At 44.9% G+C, this 24,104-nt stretch overlaps 1 protein-coding gene across 1 annotated transcript in view; it reads right to left on the bottom strand.

Annotated features, from left to right (window-relative positions):
- Window positions 1–24,104, bottom strand: part of ETV6 (ETS variant 6) — a 206,612-nt gene that overhangs the window by 48,352 nt on the left and 134,156 nt on the right. The window contains exon 3 of the mRNA XM_014451697.2: window positions 1,433–1,597. Within this exon, the coding sequence (XP_014307183.1) occupies window positions 1,433–1,597 (165 nt within the window). The remainder of the gene's footprint in view (window positions 1–1,432; window positions 1,598–24,104) is intronic.

Below are 24,104 nucleotides of genomic sequence, written 5' to 3'. Positions count from 1 at the left end.
GGTAGCTTTGGCTCTTTAAGCATAATATCGGAGTTTCCTCTGGAACAGAGGAGGGAAGTATTTCTGCATTCAATGAAAAGAGACTACCTAGGTTCCTTTTACGTTAGTTTTATTTATATGCTGTTTTATAGTTTTCTTATTCTGAAACCAAAAATCCATGATAAAAATCAGTGATTTGTGACAAAGTATTTCAGGTATGTTTGTGTCCCTTATAAAACCTTAAAAAAATGATTCGTTTTTCCAAGATATAAGCCTTTGAGTTTCCATACCACGTATACTTCTGGGAGACACTTCCCCTTGACATTTCCTTATATAAACAATCTGTTGAAATTGGGAAAAGCAGGGGAGATCCTGTTCTCTGTCCTTATCTCACCCCCTGGTATGGGGGACATTTCCTCATGACGGTTAGTGTATTAACTGCTGGCAGGCCTCCAGGAGTAAATAAGGGTTGAACAGAGCTGCAGACTATGCCAAGACCTTACGCAGAATCTTTGCCCTTGGTCAAGGACAGAAGGGTCTCTGCCAGACAAGTTAAATCAAGGAGACTCAACAGAAGGAGGGCCTGTTGGTACCTGAATAACAAGCCCTCAAGAGGCATAAACCCGAGACCGAAGCTCTCCTTTGACATATGGAGTTCCCAAACAGCTACCTTCTACATATCTATCATATTGAAGACACGAAATTAGAAAGTATATTTGAAGTCTTATCTACATCGTTAACATACTTTGCAGGTACCCCTTACTGAACAAAATCTTCCCCTGTGGTCTTAGGAGCCCTCATTTGGACAAATCTTCCTAGTTAGATGAGCCTAACCAGGAAACTTCCAGTTGTATTGTTCAGGATTTCTACAAGCTGCCAGAGGCATTACTTCAAAAAATTCAGGACATCCAAAGGACATCATCTGAGGCCCCCTGAGTTCATTTCTAAACTTGCTAGTAGGATCTCTATCTTGCCCATTCCTTATCTCCTGTTCTCTCATTTTTTCTTGACCTTCTAGTCTAGCTATCTCAGCAGGGCTCCTTCCCCTTACTCAAGCCTGTATTTGTGGTTAACTGAGCAGTTCACAACCTACACTTGCTCTCAAGCACCTCTCTTAAGCCTTCAGACTCAGGAGTAAGGTGGAGAGAAAGAGCTGGGATGCATTTTCTTCCTTATGTGGTGGCAAACTAGATCCCTTAAAATCCAGTGACTGTCGGTCCCAACTGGGTTACTTCTCTGAACTTTAAAAGTTTCCCCTTGATTTGAAAGCTCTTCCTCTTCTCCCCTCATTCTGGCATATGTCAGCAGGATCTTTCCTCCACTGGGCCACTGTCCTTGCGCCCATGGTGACCTACAGCAGAGATTTTTTGGGGCAGGATGAGCAGTGGTAAAGACCGACCACTGATCAACAGATTTGCCAAGCTGAGCACGTGTCCAGAGTCCAGACTCTCACCTGAATGAGGAGATCGATAGCGAAAGTCCTCTTTGGTCAGCAGCAGGAGAGCTTTGCCATTCATTTCAAACGTGTTGCTGTCAATTGGCCTTAAAGAAAACTCATTTTCAGCCCACTTGAGCCACTGGGCTACGTCATCCCTGCTCCAGTAAACTGGCTGCAAGCCTGTTGGAGAGAGAGCAAGGCAGAAAGAAAGAGACAGAAAAAAAAAAGGGTCTTGTCAGTTAGACAGCTGGACTAAAGGGGAGAGATTTCTGAATGGTTAACAACATTAGGTCCCCATGTCTGAAGAGCCCTCTTGTTCAACTCTGAATCCCAGGTTAAAACCCAAGCTTCATAAGTGCCAAAGTGTGATATCAAATGAACTTTATATGTAGAGGCAAATTGAGCAAAACATCCTTTTCTTTGTCTTTAAGGGACCATTGGTCTTAGAGCCCCACCTTTCCTTGCCCTACTCCAGGACCTGTCTGGATTCCAGGGTTGCCAGAAAGGTGCAGCTCTATGGTGGCCTGAGGTACTCATGGGGGCTCAGAGTCATGACCCATGCCAATACACTTCGAAGGGGAACTTAAAATCAGAGCTGATCTGATTGCAACCCAGCGTCCTTTGGAAGTGGGAATGTTCCAGAGCTGAGCTTGACCTCCCAGAGCTGCCAAATAATGAAGTGTTCCCTAAAATTTCTTCCTGGAAGAGTATTTGCTCAGCCTCTGGGAAACCATCAGGCCAGCCTCTGGGGATGCGAGGGCAAGGTAAGGAGAAAAGGTCTTTTGCCTTTTTAGTCTACTTGCTGTGCTTAGAACTTCCTGGGGTGGGGGGTGGAGAGGGAGAGCTACTTGGACTCGGAGTAGGACCAGAAGTAGGTCAAAGGGAGGGCTGCAACTCAGGGCCTATCTCTGTCAGGAAGCCTGACTGGGAATCTACCTTTTAATTTTATTTTGCTGTTGTGAGAAATCTTTGACATCACTTAAGTGGTTTAGAATAGTGGTTCTCAAAGCGTGATCTGGGGACCCCTCAGAGTTCCCAAAACCTTTTCAGGGGTCTATGAAGTAAAAACTCATTTCATAACAATATTAAGAGGTTATTTGCCTTTTTCACTCTCATTCTTTCATGAATGTACAGTGGAATTTTCTAGAGGCTACACAAAATGTGGAATTGCAACAGAGATGAGAATCCAGCCATCTCTAATGAAGATGGACATTAAAGAGACTTGCAAAAATGTGAAACAATGCCACTCTTCTCACTAGTTTATTTTGTTTTGGAAAATATATTTATAAATAGATATTTACGTTAATATATACTTAGCTTATTACTTTTCAGTAAGTTTACAAATATTTTTAAAATTCTCAGTTTTAATTTCCAATCTGGTAACTATAGATAGCTAAAAACCATATGAGCAAAGCTTTTGAGGTCTTCAATAATTTTTAAGATTTGAAAGGGGTCCTGAGACCAAGATCGTTGAGAACAGATGGGTTAGAAACAGCTAGATGCTCAACAGAGCTTCATTCTCTAAAACTGTACTGTGTAAATAGTTCTATACAATGGAATCAGTCTTCCTGTGTAAATAGTTCTATACAATGGAATCAGTGAATCAGTGGTTGCTAAGAAGAGCCTCAGTCTCTCTGCAGTTACCTTCAGTTTGATCCTGAAAGAATCACCTTTCAACCTTAAATAAGGCAAGGCAAAGACCTGTCTGGTCTACTTGATGGGCCGCTCAGGCAAGACAAAGACCTGTCTGGTCTACTTGATGGGCCGCTCAGCATCCCCGGGGAATGAACGGCTCGAATCCCCTGGAGAAGGTCCAGAGCCTGTAGGCATGACTTTGGCTCTGCCTTCCAGGCAGCTCCTTTGCAAAGTCTAGTTTTGAAGAATGGTAGCTTACTTGAACTTTGTGGAAGTACCTTCAAAACTGGTCCACTGTGTAGGGCATCAATAAAAAACTACAAGCATTGGAATAATAGAGATGGGCACCTAGATGGGGTTGTTGAGTTTTTTTGTTTTTAAGTTGTATAATTTTTTTACATAGAAAGAAACAAGTGGCATTATAAAATAATAATGTGTAGTATGTTACTGCTCTATGATCTATAGAATAAAATGGCCACTAAAGAATTCAAGGTTCTGTTTTAAGACTCTTAACTGGGCCAAGAAGCAATGCCTATTAAAAATGGTCATTGGATACAGGGGGTGCCCCAACCTTTTCCAATGACCTTGAAAAGATGAATCTGGAATCATGGTGAGGTGGGAGTGTGAGGATGGCTCAGCAAAATTTCAACTATTGAACTGGTACAAAACCTTAACGTTTACTTCCTATTATTTTCCATGGTGTCAGTCATCTTCGAACAAGAACAGCATAACGGTTTGTCATTAGGGACTTTTCCCTTCCTCTCCTTCACACAAGGCCAGCCGTGAGGGGACAATTGTCAAGCGTGGCCTAAGAAAGCGCCTGGGGTGAGAGGGCCACAGAGCCAGGAAAAAGGACAGGGGAGCTTATTAGAAGCGCAAGTGCCAAAGCAAATACAGAACTGAATCCCGCTCGGGAGGGGAAATGAGAGTAAAATGCTGAAGTTTCTACAGAGGATACACGGAAACGCAGGAGGGCGGGTGAGAAGGGGGTGGGGGATGCAAGTAGTAATTTGAGGTTCTTTATATTCTATGGAAGAAAATAGTCATGAGTAATCTTTTCCCTAAATACAAGAAGAGGCACACACTCCAAACAGCCCTGCCGGTTAAGAACAACAGTTTCTCTTTTCACTTCCCATTAGTCTCTCCCACAGCCCAGCGCTGCCGCAAGCAGAGCCACCAGGCGGAAACCCCCTCACCAGGGACCTAAGTGAACGCTCTGGGCTTGTGAGCAACAGGAACCCAGTGAGTTACAGCGGGTCCAGGGAATGCAATGGAATCCGAGCAGGTTTCCAAAGGTGACCCGGACAGAGCAGGCTACCTGCTTGAGGCCACTCAATAAATTTATCAGAGTCACTACTCTTCCATCAGCCTAAAGAGATGGCAGACACCTTCAGTGAGCTGGAAAGAGGCTCGATAGACTTGGGTGTTCAAAGTCAAGCTTCACTGCCATTGCCTTTTTGGTTCAATAGAATAAAAAGGTTGTGGCCTCAGGATGTGCTTTGCAATTTTAACTGAGGACAAACAACCCCCATTTACTCAAACCTAGGGCCCCAAGGCTTGCCCACGGCTGGTCTAATGGAATACAGCCCTGGACCCAGAGGAAACTCTGGTCTAATCAGGGTCATTTCACTGAATTTATCTAGCACTTTAACACTATTCTAAGGAGTTTATAAATATTAGTTCATTTAATTGCATGCTCACAGCAACCCTATGAGACAGTGTTTCAGATTAGGGAACTGAGGCCCAGTGCCTTTAAGGTATTTGCCCAAGGTCATATGGCCATGGTAACAAGAGGAGTTGAGGTTCAAGCCCAGGCAGTCTGGTTTCAGTCTGTGCTCATATCCATTATGCTGACCCATGCATTTCCCATCCAGATTTAGATGGATTTTCAAGGCTATTAGGGATTCAGACAAGACTGAGTGAATTGAATCCTCCCCACCCAAGACTTTGATCTTTGGAGGCTTTCTCAAGTTATCAATGGACTAAAACAAGAGCAAAAGTATCTGTAGATCCCTGAAGAAATCCTAAGAAAAGGGTAATATGCAAATTAACTGTCACTCTGTCACAAAGATAGAGGCACCCATAGCCACAAGATGGCGGCGCCCAGGCCTCTCAGCCCCGCCGGAGTCCCCCAGTCCCGGGGGGTGGGGGGTGGTGGTGGTGGTGGTGGGGTTGGGTGGTGAGAGCGGGCAGCGTGAGCAGCCTGGCAGAATGCTTGCTTTGCCACCGCGGCAACAAGGCAAGCATTCCACCCTGGCCGCAGAGGGCCTCTGGGCAGTGGGCACGGAGCAGCCTGGGGGTCGGGAGGAAATGCTTGTGTTGTCACCCCAGCAACGAGGCAAGCGTCCCGTGCCCAGCCGCAGATGGGCCTCTGGACAGCGGAGAGCCTCTGGGCAGAGGGCGCGGAGCAGCCAGGCCCTGCAGAGAGCTACTGGCGCACGTATTCGTGCGCAGGGCTACGAGTAGATTTATAAGTGGGAAAAGGAAGAAGGAGGAGGTGGAACCCCACTTTGAACACAGCCAGGAACACAGCGCTGCCTTCCCCGGCTGCTCGCTCACAGGCACTCACTGCTCACAGGCACCAGTCCTGAGTCTTCACATGGCTCACAGAAGCCACATGGGCAAGATGAGGGAGGCATACCTAACACAGAACTCGTCTGACAGTTATCTCTTGCAACTTTAACTCAAAAAAGTTGAAAAACATAGTTTTTAATGATCATTGGTCAAAAGAAAAAGATAAAGGGCATCTGTAGATCCCTGAAGAAGTAGATTTCTAAGTGGGAAAAGGAAGAAGGTGGAGGTGGAACGCTGCTTCTATATTATGCTATTCCCTGTGCATATATAACAAGCTTGTGAGAGCCATATTAAGACTTGGATTTTTAATGCCAAATCATTGCAGAGTATACTTGAGATGAATTTTGTACAGAAGACATGAACTGCTATAATTAGGAAAATTACAAAGAATTCCACTGCAATTTTTCTCCCAAATGGGTCAAGTTAAGTTCACGGCGCCATACCCATCAGTAACATACCCAGGCCCTTAAACTTCCTGCTAATATTTCTTTGATTCCATGTTCAAAGGTGCAGCTATGTCCATCACCACATTCTTAGCATCATTTCAGATTTTCTGAGTTTAAACATAACTAACCCTAAAAAGTGTGCTGGGAGTCAGGAGCCTGGATTTTACTAACAGATTTGCCATTAATTAAGATATGACTCTGGGCAGGCCACAGATTTCATCTGTAAAACGGGGGGCTTAGAGTATGCGATCTCTATTCTCTTCTGGAATACAGTCAAGATGCTCCCATTTAATTTGAAACTTAAAATCCAAAGACTACAAGCAGCCCAGACCTTTTTCTTCCAGAAAATGACCCTGAGATTCTGTAACTTCCTCAAGGATCTCCTGAATCACGGAAAACAGATTAAGTTACTTTAAATGAGGTTAGTGCTTGAGAGTGCTTTATTGTATTCTAATTCTTGGAAAAGTTATAACCCAGGCAACGGCAATAATAAACATAACATTTTGACAAGGTGCTCTAACATGTATGACCTCATTTGGAATTCTCACAAACGCCCTGTGAAATCTGCTGTATTCTCATTTCAGTTTATCAAATGAGGAAATGGGGGCCTCAGAGTCATTAGATGATTTACTGGTTAAACAATACTCAGTTCAAGCTCTTTAGCTATAGTATATGTTAATCAAAAACACCCTTTAACCCAAACGTTCTGTATAAACAGGAATTTGCTACAGATTCTATGGTTTAGAGAACAGAATCATAAAAGACAGAAGACACCTCAGCAACTATCTCATCCAACCCCCACCCCATCTTACTAGGAAACTGAAGCCAGGAGACAAGAGAGAACCACGACTGAGTGGCCCCAGGTTCCCTGACTTTCCAGCATCTAATGTTGTCTCATAACTTGATTCGATGACACAGAACCATTCCACAACCCCTGACATAAGTGAGGAAAGTTATCCCTTGCTTAGTCATCTTGCCTTCAGATTAAATCTTCTTCATCATTCCAACCATAAGTTCTGTACTGTAGTTTCTCTAACCTCACTGACCTGCCTACCTCCTCCGGAGATCCTACATGGCTTCCATTCCTAAACAGAGAACCAGAAGGAGGACTGGACCCTTTCTTTCCCTGGACAATATGGTTCTATTGATAGTAACAGCTAACAACCATTGAGCACTTGCACTGAATTTTCACTAGAATGATTATCATCCTCATTTACAAATGAGAACACTACAGCACATAATAGATGGCCGGGGAGGGTGGGGGGGTAGCGGGGGTGGGGGGAGGGGGGTAAGAGATCAACCAAAGGACTTGTATGCATGCATATAAGCATAACCAATGGACATAAGACACTGGGGGGTAAGGGAGGCCAGGGGATTGTCAAGGGCGGGGGAAAAAAAAGGAGACATATGTAATACTCTTTGTAATAATTTAAGCAATAAAAAAAAATTATTAAAAAAAATAGATGGAAATGGTGGTGCTGGGATTAAAAACCCAGGTGGTCTGGCTCCACAGTCCCAGCTCTTCACACCCCATCGCATTGCTTCTCAAGTAGCCTAATGATAACAGCAAACGCTGCGAGCAGTGCAAACACTTGCAAGGCACTGTTCTCAATGTTTTCTGCACAGAATTCATTTAATTCACACAGCAATCCCTATCCGCATTGACAGAGGAGAAAACCGGAGCACAGGGAAGTTAAGCGACTCCACCAAAGTCACACAGCCAGGAAGTGGAAGAGTCAACATTTGAAACCAATTGGTCTGGCCCAAAGTCCATATTATTAACCACCGATGTGTTTGTCTAATCTTATTTGGTGTTTTGGCAGGATATTAAATTACCTTCATGATTAAAAAAGAGAGAGAGGGAGAAAAGTTTCAGTAAGGGTGTGAACTTTGACAGTGCTCAGGCATGCAGGCACTGAGCAGCATCACGGAAACTATTCCCCATCTGTGTGACCTGAGGCAACTGACTTAACCTCTCTTGTCTCACAGCCTCCATCAGAGATGATGTGCTTATCAACTCTCAGATGACATAAAGCGAGTACAGAGTAAGATTCTACAAATGATGATGATGTAAAACACAGAGCACAGAGAGTAACTGTGGTAGAGCGAGCACTTAATAAATATTAGCTGCTGTTTTTCTACTACTGTTATTACCGTTATCATTTGTACAACCACCCTACCTGTCACATATATGGCCGGTGTCTGGAACCCAACTGTGAGAATGCATTTCGATGAATACCAGATTTCATCTTGCTATTTTTCACCATCATTCCAGCCTGCTGCCGTCTCTCTGGATCTGTTTCTAGTATCATCTGTACTCTGTAGCTTCATGTCATCTGAAGCTCTGATAAGCATCTGTCATCTCAACAGGTCACTGCCAAAGTGCTGAGGTGAGGGCTGAGATGGGAGTCCTCTGGTGACCACCAGCCACCTCCTTTCTGATGGGCACTGATCAAGTTATGGGCTCCTTTCGGGGTATAGGTGTTCAAGGATCAACCCATTTAAAAATTCTAGTATTTGGACTATAATCTCCAAGGTCAGCCATAAAGGCACCACCCGAAATTCAATGATCCACTTCCCTAATGTCCAGAAATACAGCAACTATAACATTTACCACAACCTTACTGAAGAGAAAGAGAAGCAGGAGGTTGGTTACTAAGGGATAACTTCTTCCCAAGTGCTCATAACATACATGATTGAAAATCTGCCCTGAATTTCATCTGCAAGGGATCAGAGTAGCTGTTTTTAGTCTGTACATACAATCTTTTCCCCCTTTCTATTCTAAATATCAGGTAAACAGTGGCTCACATTCTTTCTTTTAGTACCTCTTCCATTTTCCATAACCTTTAGGGTTTACTGTCAATGGCCCACTTTTCACCCTTGTAAGTTCTCTATTCTGGCTGTCATTTGTCTGGGCCAAGAGCCTTGGATTTATTTAGAACAACTTTAGATTTGCTTTTATAATCAATTCACCCATCTTGGGCTTCAATTCCCTTCTGTCAATGTTTGCACTACCTGTTTCAGTCTGATGATCACCTTCCTTATGGAAGAGAGGGAAGAAAGAGAGAAGTTGGACAGTTTTGTTTTTCTGCCATTTGTCAATGTCACTGCATTCAACCCTATTTGCACGCTGATAGCACGCTTACTCTTGTACTGCCCCCAATATTTGTTTTTTCTTGCATTTTTCCAGTTTTCAGATCACTTCATTTTAACATTCTAGATCTAAAAATATATCTTTTATATTTTTCTTTTCAGTAAGTTGCTCTGTCATCCACTATACACGTCTTTTTAAAATCTGAGCTCATTAGATCCGTACGCCAAACAGCGAGAAAATAAATTGGCATGATCTCTCTGGTAAACAACTTGGTGATGGTTTAGGAGCCCTGTAAATGTTAATTCTGAGACTTTACCTTAAAGGAATAATTTAGGATGCAGAGAAATTGTTCATGCACAAAGATGCTCATCGCCATGTTATTTTTAATAGTGGAAAACTGGGAACACCATAAGGGATTAGTTAAGTAAACTATGGACTTAAACTATTTCTGATAGGATATTATGCAGGCAGTAATGTAATATTTATAAAGGGTATCTATTCATATGAAAAAACAGCAAGTAGCTGTTTTATATATTATAACCTCAAACAATGCACAGAAAAATATTATAATGAAACATAAATATTAACAGCTACTATCACTCAATAGAAATGTAGGTGATGCTTGTTCTTTCCTTTCCATTTTTATCTTCCAATTCTCTATATTAAGCACATGTAATATATATATTACATCTAGTTAAAAATTGAGTTCATCAGAGAATGTCCCCATACAGCCTCATCAGATTCTTTGGTTGTCTTTCGTTTTCAAAAGGACCCTGACTCTTTGACTTGTGTTTCAGCATTTCAGATCATGGAACCATAGGTACTTTTTTCTCTAAATTTTTAAAATTTGCCTTCTTCACGTTAAGAAAACACATCTGATCGTGCCTTTCATTTCCCTTTCCCCAGTTCTAATATGAAGTTTTCATTCTCACCAGAAGTTCCCATCTTTTCTACTTTGCCAACTAATTCCTCCTTATTTGTCAGACATGAGTCCAAATTAGCAGCACCTCTCATTGCTTCTTCAACTTTCTGGGAAGTAAAATTGCTAATCAGTAGGTGCATGTGTTAAGAATTAAAATGTGCATGCACCTAATGGAAGGGGATTGCTCAGCGATTCTCGCATCATGCTCAGCATACCCAGTAACGCCCGACCATTCAGCCAAAGATCCCCAGCACTGATCATCTGTGGGCCAGCTCTGCAGCCTGCGACTGCCACCCCATCCCACCCGATGCCACTCACACCAGGTGGGACACCTCATGAAGATCCACTCAGTTCTTCACCATGACCAGATGCTTCCACACCCAGAGGTCATCCCAGCAACCGTCCTGTGGTTGCGCTAAGGCTGGTACAACCATATTTGCAGAAGAAACTAGAGCTCAGACAGGTTGAGGGACTTTCCCAAGGTCACAATGGGCCTCAGGCCAGAACTCCAGGTCCAGGTCTTCTGTATCAGTCAATGAACTTCCTCTGGGTCAAAGGAAATAATGGATAGAAAGACCCCTTGCACTCTAAAAACCCACTGTTAAAATGCAAGGGATTTAGGAATAATGAACCAGAAACTCAACTTCTCCTGGCAGGTTTGGTTTAGCTGTAGACTCAGAACTCTGAGCTGTGCTCAAGAGCCCCTTCTGACTTCCACAAAGGGGTCCCAGCGGGCAGGGTTTACCGTTTAATAAATGAACCCTCCACACTAAAACAACATGTCATCAGAGCACTTTCCAGGGCCTTTTCTGACTCCTTTCCCTGCCCTGCCAGGCCGTGTGCCCCCGGCTCCCACACTGGTCTTGGATGTGCTGGTCTTGGATGTACTCCGACAAGTCCCGCATTCTCATTCCCCTGGGTCTGCCTTTGCCTTTGGATGTGCTATTTGACCAAAACTGCTTTCAACATACAAATTCGGTTACTAGGGAGTTGGAAGTTCCAAAACATTTCCTGTTCTTATCCCCAAGGTCACCCTGCATCTCAGCACTCTGTTTCCAAGTGGAGGTTGTAAGGTTACACTCATGTCTTTTAGACAAAACCCCAAGAGCAAGAATACTATGCGTCTGTCATATGTCATATTCAATTCCCTCGATTAATTTTTTCTTATAAACTTCATTTGCTAGATTTTTGTGTGTGGCTTTCACTCTGTGTTATCCACAAAGGGATTTTTATCAGCAAACCTGGTGACAGTAAAACTGGCCTGGGGCCTGCTCACCCTCATAAACATGACTTAGAAGATTCCTTCTCATTTCTGCTTTTGAGCAGCAAGCCCAACATGGTAAGAGGCATGTAACAGTTCAGATCAAAACTCAGGTTTTGGATTCAGATAGTCCTGAGTTCAAATCCTGGTCCTGTCACCTACTAGCTCAGTGGCCTTGAATAAGTTGTATCTCTGAACCTCAGTTCTCCCAGCAGTAAAATGGGGCCAAACATAGTCCTTACCTCCTAGAGCAAATTTAGCTATGAAATGAGATAACCCACTGCACTGTGCCTGGTACACAGGATGCGCTCAGTGCATCTTGGGAGGTTGGATAGGACAGAGATTGGACAGCAGATTAACTGTACTTTGTCACATGTCTCCAGGAAACTGAAATACTTTCTGCAGCTCACTGACAAGAACAAGTGTTCTCATGAGCGGTGTGAAGGCTCCTGTAGGCACTATGAGGCTAGTACAGGACTCTAAGGAGGCATTATCAGTGTGCAGATGGGGCAAGTGACTGGAGCAGGTGAGAGGCTGGAGGGGGAAGGCCAGATTAGGAGCCCACTCAGGTCTGGGACTAGGGTGAGGCAAGGGAGACAGTCGCCTTGGGTGCAAAATTCAAGGTTGTGCCAAAAAGCTCAGTAATTACAAAAAATAATAGGCTAACGCATTATTAAAAAGCAAAATAAGTGCAAATGCCCATGATGAACAAAACAGCAGTATTTTAACTAAAGTTCTATTGAAAAGAGAGGTGATGGGGGAGGTATAATGGTAACAGAGAAGGAGAGTTTAGAGCAGTACTTCCTAAATTCGGGAGGTAACGGGTCCCTTTGAGAATTCAGTGAGAGCTACTGACCCCCTTTCGAAACTCACAGGCACACGTACACCAATATTTGCCTGCAATTTCAAAGTTTATGGATTAGCTCTAGTTTATCTTTGTATCCTTGGAGAATCAGTTTAGAATTTTTTTAGCCTTGTGTGTGCAAATGGGTCTGATATTACGTACTAGTGATATAATGCCAAAACCTAAGTAGATTTGAGAAGAGAAACACACACACATGAGGAAAGAGAAGAGAGGCAGGCAGGGGGCCCTCCTCTCACTCCAAAGTGGGGGGGACAATAAATGATAAAAGCCAACTCTGGGTGTCATTTCTTTAGGAAATGCACATATCTAACCTTAAATATGGAATGCCCCTTCCTCGGGCATTTCAGAAATCATTGCTAACATATTGCACGTTTTTGTTCAGACTAGTGAAGGTCAATTACTGCCAATTACCCGAATTTACGAACAGTGAGGCAACCGGGTTGTGCAAGGAGAGATGCTACTGAGAGATGCATTTCTAAAGGAAAAAGGCAATTAAGGGCAGGATTTCTCATATTGCAGAGCAGAAAGCTACGTTTGTTTTCAAATTTACGGATCTTTGTGCATACAAAGGAGCCTATTTTTAAGAAGGAAAAGATGTAGGACAATAGGTATGTAGGACAAGAGTTGAAATGTTTAGCTTTTGAGAGCAAACTACCTACCAGGCAGAAAGCTGATGCAGGAAGGTTGTTTTTTGTTTTTATGAAGTGAACATATCCTCAAAATTTTATTGTCATAATAAAACAAAATATGAAGCTTTGATCTTGTTCCCTCGACCCTTTCTCCTTATCTCCTCCCAGTTCAAATGCTTGCATCTCCTAATAGCCAGCGTTCTCTGAGATCTGCAGTTGGGCTCAATGCACTCAAGCCTCAGCATAATCTTCTTTGTAGGTTCAGCCTTTTTTGCAGAAAATCGGCTTAGTCTGCCCACCATAGCCACTCTGCTTCCTGCCATAATGCTTTCCCTGTGCACACAGAGAATCACTGTACGGTGTTACTTTGTGGGGTTGATGCTTGCCACACGTCTTACAGAAAGTCCGGCGGGTTTTAGGGACATTCACCATGTTTGCGAGAGTGCCATCGGCAGGGAAAGGTCGGTGCAGGAAGGTTTTTTAATCCTCCGTGGGCTGCCCAGGGGGCACTGAGAACATAAAGACTTCATTGGATTGGCACGATTCACAAAACACAGATGACCTACTATGTGTCTGAAGAAAGAAGAACGACCATCCTTTCCTTGCCTGTTGTTCCTTTAAACCACACAGGATGGTCTCTTGTGCCTGCCGCAGTCTCTAGAACGTTCCTTTGCTGCGTGTACAAGAGCAGAACTCACTCTCATTCTGACGGGGCCTGATCTGCCCATGCACTGGCACAGGGGACGCTTTCCTTTGTGTGGCCCAGCTGTATGGTGGGGAGGAGCCAGGAAAGGGAGACCATGCTAAGTCCACAGACCTCAGAAAAGACAGGCAGGGCTAAAAGGCCGATCTGGCCAGGGGTTCCAGCAACCTAACTCATAAAACAACGCTCTTCCGGAAAATGTTTCTTTTAAGGAGAATCCCACTCCTCCACCCCCTTCCTACTCCTCTTCCCCGACTTTCTGGTGAGTGATTCCCAGTGTTTTCAAAGGCCTTTGGGTCCTGATTCAACCTCCTCTGCAAGGCTGCCTGGGCGATGCTGACTCAGCAGTTCCAGGGCAGGCTGACCGTGGCAGCGTGAATTCATTTGACCAGGACAGCGTGAAATGAAAAGGAAAATAAAACTCGGAGAAGCAACTTCTATTTAAAGATAACTGTGTTATGCCCTAGCCGGTTTGGCTCGGTGGATAGAGCCTCCGCCTGCGGATTGAAGGGTCCCAGGTTCAATTCTGGTCAAGGGCACATGCCCGGGTTGTGGGCTCGATCCCCAGCGGGGGGCGTGCAGGAGGCAGCCAATCAATGATTCTTTCTCATCATTGATGTTTCTATCTCTCTCTCCCTCTTCCTTCCCCTCTGAAATCAATGAAAAAAAATTTTAAAAAAAGATAACCGTGTTGAACCTGTGTGCACACGTGTGCATGTATGTGTGTATCACAGACTTCTTTCCCTTTCTCAGCCCCCTACTCCTTCTTTCCTCAGCATATTCATAGGAAAATGGTTTTCCTACATTTACCCAGTTAAAAAGTTGTCATGTTTTTTCACTGGTTACAATCCCTGGTGTCAGAGTGGCCAAGATTACTAATGCCCTGGTTTCAGGCCTTAAGATGGTCACTTAGAATCAGGAAAATTAAAAACAAAACAAAACAGCTCGATGTTCCCTTCCAGGGCAGCGACACATCTTGTCTTGTGTTCACCATGGGCCCTAGGCTGGTCTGAGACTCCAGATGCTGGGAGATGGGGTGGCTGGGCCAGCTCAGTGGCCAAAGGACACCCAGTGACCCTCCCTTGCCACTTGATATCGTTCTCTTTGGCTCTGTCATCCCGTCTGAGTTCTGTATCATTTACATCTTTTGGATAAAGCCGTGAAAACCTCCATGGAAGGTTAAGCGGGGAAAGGGAACACACCAAACCAATAGACTCTGTTCACACCGTGGATGTCAGGCAGCCAGGTGACGCGTCAGAGGAAGGAGTGAGAGGACTTCAAGTTTTAAGAGAGATGTCAGGAGCAGCCCAGCAGCGCAGAGGCAGGATGGCAGAGACACCAAAAGGAAGAAGAATTTGGTATTTTTTTACTTTTGTTTTTTTAATTTTAGCAGTTTAGGGCTACACTCTTCACAGGAGCTTCCAGTTCTGCATTTGAAAAGGTGTGGGTGCTACACTAAGATGTGATAGTTCTAAGTTCTGCAGAGAGGCCCCTGTCTGTTTTAACTTTGACTTGAGAGGCTGAAAACAGGATGAACAGAATAAGTGACACGTTACTGGTGGCACGAGTAATTGTTCAAAAAGTGCAGGAACGCTTCCCTCAGGCCGGGCAGAGAGCGAAGAACGGGGTGAGGCCTCCAGGTGGCGTGCAGGCTGACCTCCAATTGTCCTGCTGCGGACAAAAGCATGCTGTCTACTTTTCTTTCTTGGCAAGAACTGCTAATTTTCGGGAAATATTACATTTTTCCTTTAGTTACTGTATTATAAAATAAAATTTAAATCCTGTTTCGGTCACCTACTGGCTCAGTGACTGTAGAAGGTTGAATGATGTCCCCCTCCTCCTCCCCCCCCCCCCCGAAAAAAATACGTCCATGTCATAATCCCTGGAACCTTGAATGTGACCTTACTTGAAAAATAGATCTTTACAGATGAAATCAGTTTAGGATCTCGAGATGAGATCATCCTGGATTACTTGGGTGGGCCCTAAATCTAATGACTAATGTTCTTACGAGAGAACACAGAGAGACACAGAAGAGAAGGTGACATGAAGGCAGAGGCTCGAGCTATGCAGACACAAGCTAGCTCTCTCTTCTTCAGGGCCCTGTTATCCACATGTTGAAATCCCTTTGCCTCTCTTCCTCTTCCATACTTGTCACTCCCTCTTGAATTCTTTAATCGCTTTTTAAATTAAACTCACTGGGGTAACACTGGTAACAACATAATACATACTTCAGGTGTATGACTTTATCCTATGACATCTGTGTACTGTGTTGTGTGCTCAACACCCCAAAGGCTCACAGCCTTCCGTCACCATATATTTGACCTTCTTTACCCTCCTCATCCTCCCCCGACCCTAATCTCTTTTTATGTTTAAAATGTTCCTGTTTCACTTTCTGTTTTTCTTAAAGATTACCTTTTGTATATATTCATCTTGCATTCTTCCTAGTGTACTCTTCATTTCTTTCATTTTTAATTCTTTCCTGTCATCCCACTTCTAAGCTTTCCTAATTCTGATTTATGTTGGCTTTTCTCATGTTGCCTATGATTTTCTTAATGTCGTTTAGCTCATCCAGGACATGCATTACAGTCCTGGATGGTTCCAAACCACGTCCTTTTGGCCTGCTCTTTGGGAACCCTATTCTGCTGCTCAGTTGAGTTCATCTTATAAAAGCCTTGTATGGAGTTGACCTCACTGCTCTTCTACTGCTCGTTTCCAGGTGAAATTCATTTTTCTGAACTTTCAAAACATGGCGTGGCTCTAACTTTATGAAGTCCTGCCAGTGTGTTTAGGTAGTGTTCAAATACATGGCTGTCTGCTTGCTGAAATTTCCGGGTTCTGGTTTGTTCTCTTTTGGGGATCTTCTCTCCTAAGTCTCTGTTGTTGCTGTCCTGTTCAATTTGATTCCACTCCTGGCAGCTTCTCCATGTAGGGTTGTCCTGAAAGGAGGACGTGGCTGGTTGGTTCCAGAGTTCAAGGCGACTAGAGAGCTCTGGACCCTTCGGACCTCACTACAGGCCACGTGCACGCCGCAGGCCCTCGTGGAATCGGCAAAAGGACCCCCACCTTCAGCTGCTTCTCTCAGAACAACGCTCCAGGCTTTCCAGTGAAAACCTCTTGGCCATTTGCGGCTTTTCCTGTCCTAATGTCCATGAAAAGCCCCATTGTATCTTGGGCATATCTTGTTGGCTAGTTTTGTCATTTCCTTGGGTTTTTGGTTTTGCTATTGAGTTGCTCTGCTCTTACCTGGGGGTTCTAAGAGATTCTGTCCCAGAACACTACACATTTGTAAGGACAGCATCCCTCTGGTGTCTTATTAAAAAAAAAAAAAAGAGCACCAATCTCCTTGTGTCTCTGGGTGAACTGCTGCTGGGTTTGGCGCAGTAAGTGAAAACAGTGTGATCATGAATCTGAGATGTCTCTAACCACACCAAAGGGGGTTACAGCCCAAAGTGTAGGAAGCGCAGGGATGGCACCCAGAGGGAGGACGTGTGATAAAATGGCTGTGAGCCTCAAGGGGCACAGGACGGCAAGGGAGGGAACTCCTGGCTTCTCTAATTTACAGGACTAAGAATAATTCTAGTGACGATAAACCTTCCAAATGGAAGGAATTTCTAGTGGGGATTAAAACAATAACAACAATATCAACAATAAAAACAACAACTGGTGAATCTCAGGGAGAAGGCGGGGGAGAGCGGGGGTGGGGGGGTGGGGGGGTGGGAAGAGATCAACCAAAGAACTTGTATGTATATATGCATAACCTTGGACACAGACAACAGGGTGGCCCAGGGTGGGGGGCAGGGGCGGACTAGAAGGGGTCAATGGGGAAAAAGGGGGGACATATGTAATACTTTCAACAACAAAAATTTTTAAAATAAATAAATAAATAAACACACCCAACCTTTGCTCATCTTGCCACACCTCCTATCACAAAAAGTCAAGACTGTCAGAAGTCAGAACTATGATATTTGAGAAAATTCACAAAGATATGAGTGACTTAGCCTGTACGCTAGACATCTCAATAATCCCAGATGACAGAGATCTCCCCAAACGAGTCTTTCCCTGCTCAGTGACAAATGGCAGCTCAGAGAAATACGGAGTTCTGTATGAGCCACCGATTTCCCACGCCAGCCGAGGAGGGAGCCAGCTGCTCACCTCGGAGACAGCCCCACAGAGCAATGAGGTGCGCAACGCCCGAGGCTCTGCAGGTGCGCCTGCCTCGCTGTCAGCTCCAACTCGGCTCTCCTGCTTTTAAGCGCCTCCTTTCTCATTAGAGCTTTATCTGCTTGGAAGACCCAGCTCACCCCTGGCACCCCGTCTCATCAGACGATGCCGCCACATGATGATAATTTTTAAAATGGTTTTTTTAATGCAGCCCTTGGAAACTTTGCAAGAAATGTATCGATTTGAAATACTCAAGCTGAATTATTGAGCCTTGGCAAAGGGGAATAAATCTTTCCCGTTCCCCATGCCTGTTGCCAAGCGTAGCTTCCAGGAAGCAATGCTTGTCCTTTCTGGAAATGAAGCAAACCTCAAGCATTGGATCACCTGCCCTTTACTTCCCCCCTCCCTCTTCTCGTTGCTTTCAATTCACTGACAAAAGCACTTTACATTCATTGCTCATTTGCCTGGAGAGGCATCCGAATTGGTAATGCCCAAATTAGTAATGCCTGGCTGAGGCAGCTTCCTAAAGAACGAGGCCTGATCATTTTGGCAGACCTGGAGGCCCTCGGAAAGCGAGCTTGCAGCAAGCCACTGGGTTAAACACTCCTCCGGTTTTATAAGAGATTTCCCCCTACAGACCTGGCTGTGTCACATAGAGAGTCTGTGCTCACTGATGCTAGAGATGAGCATGACAGAGCTGGGGCGGGAAGTCGGGGAGCGCTGTGGGAAAGGGGGACCTCGGCTGGAGAGCTGCAGCACTCACGTCAGGATTAACACACACATTTCCTGACATCTGCTGTTCCTTTCATTTCAGTCTGGGGTGATCATCTCACCTGGCCACGTTCCAGGGGAATTCCCGTCATTACCATCAAACAGAGTTTGGTTTAAGTGCTGAGTGCTCATCTCTCCATTTCTCCAACCACCCGCCCACCCAGCTAACTGATTAGGTATCACTATGTGTTTAGTCTTATATTAGGTGCTGGGTACAACGAGGTGGATGACATGCAGATTTTAAAGTCTGGGAGGGAGGAAAGGAACATCAAGAGGGACTGACGAGTTAGTGCATTAGTGCCGGACCCAGTAAGGCGTTCTGAATGCAAGGATGGGGGGGACAGATTTCTTGGCAGAGGGAACAGCACATACAAAAGCCTGGACACATGAAAGGGCAAAACCAGTTTGGGAACCTTTGAGTAGATCAACAGGACAAAAATGAGATTCATATGAACGTGTGTTTAAATGAGGGAAGGAGCAACAATGCAAGTCCATTCTGATGCTTAATAAGCATGTGAGACCTAGTATGTCCCAAACTGCCCTCCTGCTAACACGGGTTTCAATCTGCTGTTCCCGGTCTCTCCCTTCTCAGGGAATGCCAACTGCATTCTTCCAGTTGCCAAGGCCACACCTCGTGTAGTGTATGCCTTCCATTGGTAAGTGATGCCGGCTCTGCCTTCGAAATGTATCCAGAATCTGACCATTTTTTGCCCCCTCTGTTGCTACTACATAAGTCTCAGACGCCACCATCTCTCACTGGATTATTCTTATTGGTCTCGAACTGACCTCCCAGCTTCTATCCTGTTCCTCTACAGTCTATTCTCAGCACGCCAGCCAGAGGGATGCATTGAAAACATGCCACTGCTCTGCTCACAACTGACATGATGTCACTCCCCTGCTCAAAGCCCCAGTAGCTTTCCATCCCACTCAGAGCTAATGTCAAGGTCCCTCAATTGACCTTCTGAGGCCCACGTGACCCAACCTGTCTGCACCCTCCCTCTTCCTCACTTTGCCACAAAGACCTCTTGGCTGATCCACAAACATGCCAGGCACATTCCTACCCCAGGGCCTTTGTACTTGTTGATCCTGTAGCTGGAGTATTTATTCTTCTCCCAGACAGCCTCACTTCCTTCAAGTCTTCCCTAGACATTCTATACAAAACTACAACTCTCTGTTCTCTGACGCCTCCTTTTCTTCCTCCTTGGTTTGTTTTCCTTAGTATGTATCACTATCTGATCTATATGTTTTACTCTTTATCTTGTTTATTTATTTTCTTCACCAGAATGTAAAACAGATTTTCAATTTTTTTAACCTGCTTTATTTATTTATTTTTTATTTATGGGGTGTCCACTGGATCAAAGGATAAGCACATAAAAAAGTGTAATGCAGTTTTATTCTCTGGAAAACTATCTAAATGAAGCAACTGTTACTATAATTGAAGTTATTTTATCTTGACATCCAGTCTCTGAATAATACCCTCTCAAAAATCCTTTGTTACGGCCCCATAGGTAGACTCTGGGTTAAATATATTTGATCTTTACTGTAATTAGTTACAAGAATCTAAGACAGCAGTGAAGGAACTATTTTGATGACTGCTATATCCCTGATGCCTCAAGCAGTTTCCGGCACATTGTAGGCACTCAGTGATCAGGAGTGTGGCCCTAGAGCTGAGCTTCCTGGGTGGAAATCTTGGCTCCCCAACTTGCTGTGTGATCTTAGGCAAGGGACTTACCCTTCTGTGCCTTGGCTTCCTTAACTGTAAAACTGGGGCAGTAACAGGAGCTACATCGGTGCACATTCCGTGTGCTGAGACGTGTGTTAGCACTGAGAACAGTGCCTGGCATAGATTTGCGCTTGATAAATGTCAGCCATTGTCAGGAAGCCTTGTCCGCAGTACCACGGAGTGCTCAGACTTTATCCTAAGGCTACTTGGAGTCATTGAAGGATTTTACACAAGAGAGTAACATAATAAGATATTGTTTTTGAAGGATCACTCCAGCTGCAGAGTGGAGGGATAATTAGAACAGGGCAAGACTGGTACGAGGAGATCAGTAGAAATGGAGATGACAGATACTGTTAGCCTGAACTAAAGCAGAAGGAATGGGGAAAGGATGAATTTAAGACATTACGAAGGTAGAATGGACGGAACTTAGAGATAAACTCCTTGTGGAGGATGCAGTCGATGACAAAATCTAGGCTTCTGATCCCTGCAACTCGATGGTGGTGCCCATCCATCCCTGCCCACAGGGGACTGCTACAGAGAAATCATATTCAGTTTTGTTTAATATGTGAGTGTGGAACAACTAGGTAAAGAGGCCCAGTAGGCAGCTGTAGACACACATCTGGTCCTTAAGAGAAAGATCTAGGCTAGATATAAAAGCTGTTTGGGAGTCATCAGTCAACTGGTGATTGTTGAAGTCATTGGAGTAGATGAGATTTAAGGGAAAAATTTAAGAAGAAAGCCATTTAAAAAAGGTGTAGCCTTGAAGGATGGGGCAGCAGGAGACAAACCAGGGGACAGTGGTATCTTGCAGGCCAGGACAGAGTGTCCCTCAGGAAATAGACACATCACAGGCTGCCTCATGATAAGGAGGAGCAAGGCATGCCCACTGTGATGAGCATCTGGTGATACTAACCAGAGCAGAGGTGTGACGAGGGTGGAAACCAGGTCACAGTGGATGAGGCATTAATGGGAAGGAAATGAGGAGTATGGGTAACCCTTTCAAGAACTTGCTATAAGGAAAAAAAAGATAGGGTGGTAGTGAACAGTGATACAGAATCCAGGCAGGTTTCTTTTAAGACGGAAGGAACTAAATGCAACCGAAAAAAAGTCCGAGTGTGGAGAAGAGAGAGGATATGCAATGGGGGAAGGCTGGGCTAGGGGAGCCTGAGCTCAGGAAGAGCCCTGCATGAGTAAGGGGAAGACCTCTTGCACTGTGATAGAGAGCAGTGGGCTTGGGCAGGAATGCAGATGAGCAGAGGGTGAGGAGAGGAGGGAGCAGGAGTGCGGGCTGATGCCTGCAAAGAGGAGGGGGTAGAGGGGATGATAGGTTAGGAGACAGCTTCGGGGATAGAAGAGCGCTGGCCAGGGACTCCAAGGCTTGAAGAGTAATGTCCAGCTGAGGGATGTACCATGAACAAAGCAAACACTGACCCAGTCTCTTCTGAAAATGCAGATACTAGGCTCGGAGACACCAAGCTCCACATTGCAACGGGTATAAAACTAAAACCATAAAAGCTACTCAGCGAGAATATACAGTGTTCCCAGAGAAATCAACCATTCCCACTGCTCCTTTGATTAACAACCTCAGGGCTCCCCAGCAAAGCCATGGAGAATAATATCACTCTCTTTAAAGAGTGATTAACATTCATTTAACCCCTCTGTCTGCATTTTCTCATCTGGAAAATGACACCTTCACCTGTCCCCCACCCCAGCCCCAGGACCTCCCACCTGGCACTCCCTAATACCCGTCCTGGACCCAGCATTCTGCAGAGAGCCTTAGCTCACAGGACAGCGATGCACTAAGCCTTCCCTCCATCCCTGCTGAAACCCACCCCTCCTCTAAGGCTTGGAACCAAAGTACTCTTTCCATAAAGCCCTCTTCCCTCTTATCTTTTTGCTTCCAGAGCACTCTAAAGCTATATACACAATTTCCAGAATCTGTGTTATTAGCTTTGTCATGCTTCAGCCATTTTCCTCACTAGGCAATGAACTCTGAAAGCAAACCTCTTCGTGTCTGACTTGGTGCCCCCCATGGAACCCACCCTGGTAAATAGTCATGCACTGGAGTTGGCATGGTGGTGGGCTGAGGGGTGCTGTTTGCAGCCATGAAAAGAGCGAGAAGACTTTTAACAAGTAATAATGATTTGTGTATTGAAACTGCATATATCCTATAAGTGTTGTCCTTCTGGCCTGAAAAGCACATTACTGGTTGGTTAGGCAGTGAGCTCATCAGTGGAAATCGGTCCTTGGAGTTATGACATTAGGCCCGTGTATAGGACATTCAACTCCAATCAACTGATTTATTTATTGGCTCTTCTTTCCTAAGTTCTCCTTGCTTGGCATCTTAGGGTCATTTTCTTTTCTGACATCTTCATCATTAACTCCCATTTCTCTGGCTTCCATAATACAGTAGAGCAGACATAGGAGCGTCACACACACTGGGCCTCTCATGTTTGTTTCTAAGACAATAATTACTGAAAGAAAATTAACTTCTGACATTTAAAGGAAAAACATAAACAGATTTTACTATACAGGGTGAGGCAAAAATATGGAAAACAATGCAATAATTAATAAATAATAATACAGGCATGAACTCTGTTTCGCATACTCATAATTGTAAACCTACTTGGGCCCCACCCTGTGTACATGCGGCTTTGGAGCTACTATCTGTTTGATCCGTACAAAAGCTCTGGCAAGTGGAGACTGCTGTTCTCATTTTCCAGATGAGAAAATGCAGACGCGGGCAGAGGAGTTAAATGACTGATAAAGATCCCGAGTCCACAGTGGTGGAACCAGCACTCCCAGCCCAGCCTGCCTGTCTCCAAAGTTCAGGTCCCCTTGTTCCCCAGTGACATAGCTCATCGCCAGATGGTTCTAAAGGCCAGAGGGTACAGCCCCTCCACCCACCCTGAGGACAGTAATGGCACATGCTATTGCTGGCTTAGGACTTGGAACAGCTGAATTCTAAGTGGGCTGCGAGACCAATGGAAGGATGGGAAGAAGTTGGCGACTGGTCAAAGATTCCATTTGCTACATTGAAATATCAAAAGAAAAGCAGAAGACAGTTTAATCTCAGTGACTTAGTGCTACCACATTGTCAACAGTAGTGTAGAGCAGCCATGGGCAAACTACGGCCCGCGGGCTGGATCCGGCCCGTTTGAAATGAATAAAACTAAAAAAAAAAAGACCGTACCCTTTTATGTAATGATATTTACTTTGAATTTATATTAGTTCACACAAACACTCCATCCATGCTTTTGTTCCGGCCCTCCGGTCCAGTTTAAGAACCCATTGTGGCCCTCGAGTCAAAAAGTTTGCCCACCCCTGGTGTAGACCCTTCAGCCAACTCCCTCCCACACTTTCTAACTCAGCTCCCGGCTCTGTGGGCCCCACCATCCTTTGGCTCAACAGAGAAGGAAGGCTGACTGCAGGCACGTGGAGCGAGGGGGCCAGGACCAGTTCTGACTCTCTGCAGACCCTGAGATCTCTCCTCTACCCAATAAAAACTAAAAGGTTCAGGTAGCAGAGCACCGAGTTTGAGGCAATGATCTTTTTAAAACATAAAGCTGATGTGTTGCTACTTTGCTTAAACACTTCCAGAAGCTTCCCAGGGCCTCCTAAGTTCCTGCTGAGCTGGCCATGTCGCCCTCTGGCTGACCTGGCTGCAGCCACACGGACATGCCTGCAATTCCCAGAGGCACTGTGTTCTCTGCCCTTTGCACTGGTCACCCCTCTGCCTGGGATGGGCTGCTTCTGTTTTCTGCCTGGTGAACCATTCACACTTCAAATTACACTAAGATTCCTCAAGGGTCACCCTGTCTGTGAAGTCTTTTATAATCCCCCACCCCAGGAAGGATGGGCATGTCATCCTTAGAGGTGGTAAATGGCGGCGGGGGGGGGGGG

The sequence above is a fragment of the Myotis lucifugus genome, unplaced genomic scaffold (genome assembly GCF_000147115.1).
Source record: "Myotis lucifugus unplaced genomic scaffold, Myoluc2.0 scaffold_10, whole genome shotgun sequence".
Taxonomy (NCBI): Eukaryota; Metazoa; Chordata; class Mammalia; order Chiroptera; family Vespertilionidae; genus Myotis; species Myotis lucifugus.
Note: the sequence above shows the minus strand (reverse complement) of the source record. Positions and strands in the feature narration are given on the sequence as shown.